The sequence below is a fragment of the Archocentrus centrarchus genome, unplaced genomic scaffold, assembly GCF_007364275.1.
Source record: "Archocentrus centrarchus isolate MPI-CPG fArcCen1 unplaced genomic scaffold, fArcCen1 scaffold_42_ctg1, whole genome shotgun sequence".
Taxonomy (NCBI): domain Eukaryota; kingdom Metazoa; phylum Chordata; class Actinopteri; order Cichliformes; family Cichlidae; genus Archocentrus; species Archocentrus centrarchus.
Genome location: NW_022060268.1, coordinates 2511764 through 2520862, shown reverse-complemented (window position 1 = coordinate 2520862; position 9099 = coordinate 2511764). Strand labels below are relative to the sequence as shown.

The 9099-nt window shown below is 46.0% G+C and overlaps 1 protein-coding gene across 1 annotated transcript; it reads left to right on the top strand.

Moving 5' to 3' along the window:
- Positions 1–768: 768 nt before the first annotated feature.
- On the top strand, positions 769–8625 carry LOC115777036 (uncharacterized). Its single transcript, XM_030724851.1, has 7 exons — positions 769–799; positions 3575–3616; positions 3700–3957; positions 4041–4304; positions 4406–4534; positions 6979–6990; positions 8573–8625. The coding sequence occupies exons 1-7, from the start codon at positions 769–771 to the stop codon at positions 8623–8625; spliced, it is 789 nt and encodes a 262-aa protein (XP_030580711.1).
- The last annotated feature ends 474 nt before the right edge of the window (positions 8626–9099 follow it).

The window sequence follows — 9099 nt, the reverse complement described above, 5'->3', positions numbered from 1 at the left end:
GCAGACACAAATCTGTGATTCATAAAGATTTAAACACACTTTAAAGGTGCAGTCAGTCATTTTTATTGAAAAAAAAAGAATATTGTTGGCTCCAGTTTAGCTCACTGTGAGTGGGTAAAGTTCAAAGGCCAAAGCTCTCTGCAGTGCTCCTGTGGTTGCTTTCACACACCCCTTCAAACTCAAGGTGGATGCCAGCGCTCTGGGGCTGGTGCAGTGCTCCTGCAGGAGGATGAACTTACCACCATCACTTACCAGTGCCTCATACACTAGTCTTTGTTACTTCAGGAGTTAAAGATAAGGAAGGCTTAGAAAACATCATGGCTGATTGTCCAGAGAAGAGGAGAAATGTTGGATTTTTGGGAGGGTGGAAATGCTGTGATCCCTGCCTGGGTGGGGCTGTTCAGCAGGTGTTTCTGAAAACATAAACTGGGATTTGAACCATTTAAGTTCTACAAATGCAGCGCTAATAAAACTGATGATGCTTCAGTGTTTGTTGTGTAGTCTGTCTTATTTACAGGAGAGCCTGATTTAGTTCTTTTTGTGGAAAAGGCAAAAAGCAGATTATAGATTAAAGACTGTAAAATTAGCTGACAGCACGTCATCCACAAACTGAAGCACTGAGAAGTTTCCTTTGAGTTGCTGTGAACACGACTCGTGCAGCTAGAGGAGCGGCTCAGCATCATCGTGCAGCAGCAGCGTGATGATGATGTTACAGGGAAGTGGTGAAGCTGAAGGTGCCACTCTGCTGTCAGTCATCGTCCCGACGACATGAAGACTTCATCTGTGTCTCTGCTCCTTGGTGAGTCGCACACTGAAATCCTTCAGATGCATCCACACATTAATTTATCACACACACACTAACAGAGTGACGAGCTGGTAATTCCTCTAACATGAAATCTCTTCTGGTCCATCCAGACTTGAATGCTTTGTTTGGTCCACAGGAAGAGTTTGCTCTTATTCTTTTGTCTTTTTGCTTTTATTTGATTTATTTGTTTGTGAAGTTGGACAGAAATCAGGTAGAGCTGTTATTGGTTTATACTGCAGCTCACACTTTAACTGAACTGTACAAAGAAGCACCAAATGGTAGAAGATGTTTTCTCACAGATGTAAAAAGCAGGATGATGAAAGTGTGTTTGTATGACTTGTCTCATCAACAGTTTGTGTGTTTGGCTGCTCAGACCTCATCTCAGAGTTCTGATCCATCCTGTAATCTGGACTGACTCAGAGAGCTTCAGGCCCAGCTTAGTGTCTGTAACATGAAGTCAGCTGACCTCTTTACCAAACATCAGCTTTCATTCAGGAAACCACAGCTGCTGCCTGCAAACACCACATCTTCTTCTGGTCTGCCTCTGTTATGTAGGCTTCACTTCCTGCTTTCAGAGCAGATTTTCCATCATGTAGACTGGGTCTAATAAATGGTTTCCATCACTTTCTCCATGGATGACTGTTTCTGATGATGAGCTTCAAACAGCAGCAGAGAGGGACTCAAACAGGACCTCAACCTGCAAACAAAGCTCAGTGAAACAGCTTCTCCAGGCTGTTCATTCATCTGCTGATGGTAAACTAAACCCTAAGCCTAATCCCATGACTTTGGTTTATAGGTCCTGATTGCTTTTCCACTTGAGCTACAAAAAAAAAAAGAAGTGCCGGTTACAGTTGAGCGAATCAGTTATGGATCAAATGTAACAATGGCAACATTTCTGTGTTCAGTCCCACTCTTACACTTTGTATTTACTGTAACTGTGGGAAACATCAAGGCTAGTACAAACCAACTTGGCACACAGCTAGTCTGTTTGTAGTAAAAGCATGTTCTCTGTACTCACTGACGCATCACATATCATATAACATTTATACAGCATCTCCATGTTTTTATTTTCCATCTTTCTGTTTCTTGAATCAGCACTCACTATGTGTTGATTCCTGTTTGGGATAATACAGTTAACCTGTCCTGTACATCACAGGAGATTGGACAACCCCACATCTGTGTCATGCATGTGCTCTGAAATTTAGTAGGGGATAATTATATAGACTTCATTACCCTCCATCAAATTCTAATCAGCTGTGGGGAAATGAATAAAAAACTGATTCTCCATCATGCTGAAAGCCCCCCTCCTCTGTTGCATCTTTTTAATCTGTTCTTAATGTTTTTTCTGCCTGGAACGTATTTACTGCCTCATATCGACTGACTCTTCAGGAGAGTCTGGGTGGGGGTGGGGGGGGGGGGGGGGGGGGTAGTTTCTCCTCTGCTTCCAGATGTAATTCTCAACAGTCTCTTTAGTTTGGGAAACACTGAGATGCAGGTTGTTAAACTGACAGATTACAGATTGTACCTCCACCTCATTCAGATCAACACAGTATCATCAGCATATGCTAGGATGAAGCTGGAGCTGTGCTTGGTTTATAAGTCTAAAAACACCGTTGGGCTGTTCAGCCCTCCCTCCACTCCACCGTGGAGCTGAGAGCAAAGCAGCACCTGTATCACCTCAGGAGGCCAAGCACATTAAAGGTCTCCTCTGCCACACTGAAGATGTTCACTGCACCTATTGGGTTCCTCAGCAGCTGGTTTGACAGCTGCAGCTCTGAGCAGGCCCCGTGCTGAGTGCTACAGCATGCTAAAGATATCGAACAATGGCACAGAGCAAAACACATGACAACTGGCATGTTTAATCCAAAACACAAACTTTGTGTACATCACCTGCTTTAGTCATACAGCTGGAATGGAGAGGCTGAGGAGGAGCTTTGACCCACAGTCTCAAACCATGCTAACTTTAAGCTATGCTAATTTCAAACCATGCTAACTTTAAGCTATGCCAATTCATTCCATTTGCACTGCATAGTTTTTCTAATGTTCTAATATTAAATGACCTTCCTTCCTTCCTGCAACTTTCTTACATGCTTCATATTCTAAGCATTGAGTCAAATAATTGTATCCACTTGATTCAGTCACAGGCAGCAAATTTCTGTTTGTCCTTTATCAAATTTGACTGTAAATAATAATCACAAGCTGTTTTCACTCATGGATCAAATGAGGGGAATCAGGTCAGGATATTTCCCAGAGTTTCATTTCTCACGCGGAGAATATCATAAATGTTCATACTACTGGAGCTCCTCTGTGTGGTTTGGGTGGATGAGCTGTGTGGACAGAACGTGCTTACATGCTGTTTGACCTCACAGAATTCCCTGTGCTAATCTCACATGCAAGACAGTCTTTAGGAGCAAGCAGTTTAAAGACCATTAACATCTGATCAGAGATGGATATTTGCATTCTCACATGTACCTTTCTCAGGTGATGTCTGCAACTTCAACTCAAGCATTTTAGACCACAAGCACTTGGTCATGTTTTGGTTTAAACACATCCTTTCCAAATGTTGAGTAAGCCAGCTGGAAGCACCAGGACTGAGAATATTATAGTGCAGACAGTCTGGATCACAGATGGGAGGGTGAAATCAGAGTGAGACTTTATCAAATAGAAACATCACAATAAAGAATGAACCACATGAGACCAAAATAGCTTTAGTGGCCTCTGACCTTCAGTGACCTCTGACCTTCAGTGACCTCTGTCCTCCTGTTGCAGGTGTGTGTGAGCTGCTGCTGTCTGCTCTGACTGTTTCTGCAGGTGAGTAGATGGAGGTGAACCACGGTCCATCAGAAACCAATCAGTGGCTCCTAAACATAATAAACTGTGCGTCTGTCCTCCAGCCTCTCTGACTGTCAGTCCAAACCTTCAGCAGTTCTTTGTAGGAGCCTCAGTGTCTCTGAGATGTGAAGGTCAGGTGGGCTCTGATGGATGGACACTGAAGAGGGACACGGGAAGAGGGACTGAGTCATGTGGAGCAGGTGGGCGGGGCTTAAATGGTTCATCCTGTTTGCTTGATGTGTTCAAGCCAATCAGTGGAGTTTACTGGTGTGAAGATAAAGCTGGAGAGAAGAGTGAAGAAGTGAACATCACTGTATCAGGTAATGGAAGCATTTAACCATCAGACTAACAGGATGCTGTTAAACCACCTCTACATCACTCTGTTTGTGTCTCTGCTGTTCAGATAAACATGTGATCCTGGAGATCCCTGCACTTCCTGTGAGGACAGGAAGTGATGTCACTCTACTCTGCAAAAAGAAAAGTGGCAGCACAGTAGCAGCTTATTTCGTCTTTAATGGACGTTTTGTCAGACCTAAATCAGAGCACAGCATCACCATTAACATGCAGCAGTCTGATGAAGGTCTCTACTGGTGTGCTACTGATGAGTTTGGATCATCTCCTCAGAGCTTTCTGAGGGTCAAAGGTCAGAACACTGACATCACTTCCTGTTTAAAGCTAACCTGCTGAGCTGATAATGAACTGACTGACTCTGGTTCATCATCTCTCCTACAGATCCTCCAATAACAACCTCCCTTACAAGAAAAAGAGCAACAACAGAAGCATACACTCATATCTCTGATCCTCCTACTTACTCCTTCTTCATAGTCCCAGTTGCAGATTCTCTGGTCCTAGTTCTGGTTCTGGTTGTAGTCCAGCTTCTATGGAAGAAGCACACAGGTATGGAGAGTGTCTGACCTACCTGGGCTCTTGTGGGTGAAGCAAGTGACTTTTATTTTTCACCATTATATTTCTTCTTCTCTGTAATTTTATTTCCTGTCTCAGTTTACTTCAGTCCCAAAAATTTTAGACTGATGTGTCTGGTAATCCCAATAAAAACGCCACTGCCGAGCATCCTGTTGGCTAATGTCCAGTCACTGGATAACAAGCTGGACGAACTCAGGGCCAGGATACAGTTTCAGAGGGACATAAGGGACTGCAACATCATCTGTCTCACGGAGACATGGCTGACTCCCCTCATACCGGACCACGCCGTACAGCCGTCGGAGTTCTTCAGTGTTCATCGCACGGACAGAACGAGTGAGTCTGGAAAATCAAGAGGAGGAGGTGTGTGCCTAATGATTAATAACAACTGGTGTGACAGTAGGAATGTTGTCCTTCTGAAACAATCATGTTCATCTAACCTGGAGCTCCTAACCCTGAAATGCCGCCCCCACTACCTGCCCCGCGAGTTTACGTCGGTCATCTTCAGCGCCGTCTATATTCCACCTCAGGCGGACACAAACACTGCACTATCCGAGCTACATGAGGCTATTTCCACCTATCAGGCTAACCAGCGTGATGCGGCTCTCATCGTAGCCGGGGACTTTAACAGTGCAAACTTGAAAAAGGTGATACCGGAATTGATTCAACACATCGACTGCCCCACCAGAGGAGAGAGGACCCTAGACCACTGCTATTCTCCATTCAAAGATGGCTACAAAGCAAAGCCTCTTCCGCCTTTTGGGAAGTCTGACCACACCTCTGTGCTTCTCATGCCGAAATACAAACAACGGCTCAGGCAGGAACCCCCTGCTGTGAGAGAAGTGACACGGTGGTCTGATCAAACAGAGGCTGCACTGCAGGGTGCGTTGGATTCAACCGACTGGGACATGTTTCGCAGCAGCGCGGGCGGAGACATCGAGGAGTTTACGGAAACTGTTGTGGGATTTATTGGGAAAGTTGTTGAAGACACTTCACTTAGGAGGACCATCAGGACTTTTCCCAACCAGAAGCCGTGGGTGGATAAATCTCTCCGCGACGCCCTGAGGTCCCGCACCGTTGCCTACAACTCCGGCCTCGCCTCTGGGAACATGGAGGACTACAAGGTTGCATCATACACCATCCGCAGAGCGGTGAAAGAGGCTAAACATCGCTACGGCCGCAGACTGGAACAGCAACTACAACAGTCTGACCCCAGGGGACTGTGGCAGGGACTACGCACCATCACGGACTACAAAGCACCACACACACACCCGGTGAGTGCCGACGCTTCTCTGGCTGATGAACTCAACATCTTCTTTGCGCGCTTTGAGTCGGGAAGCAGACAGCCCGCTGCGCTCCCGGCCGGAGGGGCGGAGACACTCACTGTGACGGAGCGCGACGTGAGGAGGGCGTTTAGACGTGTAAACACCAGGAAAGCGGCTGGACCAGACGGTATTAGCGGACGTGTCCTTAAGACCTGCGCTGACCAGCTGGCACCTGTGTTTACAGTGATATTCAACCTCTCACTGAAACTGTGTGTGATTCCCACCTGCTTTAAAAAGTCCATCATAGTCCCTGTCCCAAAGAAACCACACCCCAGCAGCCTCAATGACTTCAGGCCCATAGCGCTCACCTCTGTGGTGATGAAGTGTTTTGAAAGACTCATCAAGACATTCATCACCTCCTCACTGCCCACCACCCTCGACCCACTACAGTTTGCATACCGGCCAGACAGATCCACAGATGACGCCATATCCTTCCTCCTCCACAAGACCCTTTCACACATAGACACTGGTAAGGGGAACTATGTGAGAGTGCTGTTTGTAGATTACAGCTCAGCATTCAACACCATAGTTCCCTCCAGGCTGGTCTCTAAGCTGCTGGACCTGGGCCTGGGCCCATCCCTGTGCAGGTGGGTTCACAGCTTCCTGACCAGCAGACCACAGGTGGTACGAGTGGGTCACCTCACCTCATCCTCCCTCACCCTCAACACTGGATCCCCCCAAGGCTGTGTGCTCAGCCCTCTGCTGTACTCACTGTACACCCATGACTGCGAGGCCACGTCAGAGTCCAACGTCATCATCAAGTTTGCTGACGACACTGCTGTTGTGGGACTAATCTCTCACAATGAGGAGACAGCCTACAGGAGAGAGGTCTCCCGCCTGGAGAACTGGTGCCAGGAGAACCACCTCCTGCTCAACGTCAGCAAAACGAAGGAACTGATCGTGGACTTCAGCAGGAAGCAGCAGAGGGACTACCATCCACTTGTCATCAGTGGTGCTGAGGTGGAAAGAGTGGACACTTTCAAATACGTGGGAGTGACCATCTCACAGGACCTGTCCTGGACTCATCACATAAACATCACTGTGAAGAAGGCCAGACAGCGTCTCTACCTCCTCAGGCGGCTGAGAGACTTCAAGCTCCCACTCAAGGTGCTCAGGAACTTTTACACCTGCACCATCGAGAGCATCATGCGTGGGAGCATCACCACCTGGATGGGAAACTGCACCAAGCAGGACTTCATGGCCCTAAAAAGGGTGGTTCGTTCAGCTGAACGGACCATCAGAACCACCCTCCCCAACCTGCAGGACATTTACACCAAGCAGTGCAGGCTGAGGGCCATGAAGATCCTAAAACAGCCCAGCCACCCCGGACACTCTCTCTTCTCCCTGCTCCCATCAGGCCGGCGTTACCGCTGCCTGAGGGCTAAGACTGAAAGGTTGAAGAAGAGTTTTTACCCACAAGCCATCCGTCTGCTCAACTCTGAGCCCTAACTGGACCATTATTGCACAATGTAAATATTATAATTTAAAAAGTGTGTATAGTGTATAGTATATAGAGTATAGTGTATAGTGTGAATTACTTTTTTTAATTTTTATTCTTCTTATTTATATGTGTGTGTGTATATATGGTTGCAGGTACAAAATACATTTCACTGTGCATTGTACTGTGTATAACTGTGCATGTGACAAATAAACACTATCTTATCTTATCTTATCTTATCTTAAAAAGATCAAAAGTTCTGGAAATGTGTCCATAAAACTCAAAAGCCGTACCCAATTTAAATCATAGCTCACAGTGGTATGCAAAAGTTTGGGCACCCCTAATAATTTTCATGATTTTCCTTCATAAATCATTGGTTGTTTGGATCTATATATCATATAGCAGATGAACACAGAGGCATTTGAGAAGTGAAATGAAGTTTATAGGATTTACAGAAAGTGTGCAATAATTATTTAAACAAAATTAGGCAGGTGCATAAGTTTGGGCCCCCCCAACAGAAAAATGACATCAATATTTAGTAGATCCTCCTTTGTGCAGAAATAAGAGCCTCTAAACGTTTCCTATAGCTTCTGATGAGAGTCTGGATTCTGGTTGAAGGTATTTTGGACCGTTCTTCTTTCCAAAACATCTCCAGTTCAGTCAGGTTTGATGGTTTCTGAGCATGGACAGCCCGCTTTAAATCCCACCACAGATTTTCAGTAATATTCAGGTCTGGGACTGAGATGGCCGTTCCAGAACGTTGTACTTGTTCCTCTGCATGAATGCCTTAGTAGATGTTGAGCAGTGTTTAGGGTCGTTATCCAGCCCCACAGTTCAACTTTGTCACTGATTCTTGAACATTGTTTTCAAGAATCTGCTGATATTGACTGGAATCCATGCGACCCTCAACTTTAACAAGATTCCCAGTACCTGCACTGGCCCCACAGCCCCACAGCATGATGGAACCACCACCAAATGTTACTGTGGGTACCAAGTGTTTGTCTTGGAGTGCTGTGTTCTTCTTCCACCATGCATACCGCCCCTTGTTATGTCCAAATAACTCGGTTTTAGTTTCATCAGTCCACAGCACCTTATTCCAAAATGAAGCTGCTTGTCCAAATGTGCTTTAGCGACTCTGTTTGTGTGCGCAGAAAAGGCTTCTTCTGCATTACTCTCCCATACAGTGTGATTTTGAGTGTGTTTGCCTAATATTGATTCACCTCTTCATCTCTGCAGGGAGACACCAATCAGCTCCACCAAGTGATGTCACCTACGCTGAGGTCATCATTAGAGTCAGCCAATAAAATGCCATTAAGCCAACCAGAAGGCTTTTACTCCAGTCTGAGGACAGATGCTGCAGGTACACATTCACCTGTGGTCGAACATCTTATCTTATACACTGGTAAACACAGCCCTGTCCCAACTTTTTTGTAACATGCTGCTGTCATCAAAATCAAAATGGTTCATTTTCTTGGGAAGCACAGTGGTGTGGTGGTTAGCACTACTGCCTCACAGCTAGAATGACATCTACATGGCCTGGGTTCCATTCTACCTCTCTGTGTGGAGTTTGCATGTTCTGCCTGTGTCTGTGTGGGTTTCCTCCCACAGTCCAAAGACATGCAGTTACTGGGGTTAGGTTAATTGGTCACTCTAAATTGCCCATAGGTGTGAATGGTTGTCTGTCTCTCTGTTAACCCTGGAACCAGCTGGCGACCTCTACAGGGGGTATTCTGCCTCTCGCCCTATGATAGCTGGGATAGGCTCCAGGTCCCCCATGA

Coding starts and splice junctions, on each gene's coding strand:
- LOC115777036 (XM_030724851.1), top strand. CDS start 769: ATGAAGACTTCATCTGTGTCTCTGCTCCTTG. Junction 800..3,574: donor ATCTGTGTCTCTGCTCCTTG/GTGAGTCGCACA, acceptor CTCCTGTTGCAG/GTGTGTGTGAGCTGCTGCTG. Junction 4,305..4,405: donor GAACACTGACATCACTTCCT/GTTTAAAGCTAA, acceptor CAAGAAAAAGAG/CAACAACAGAAGCATACACT.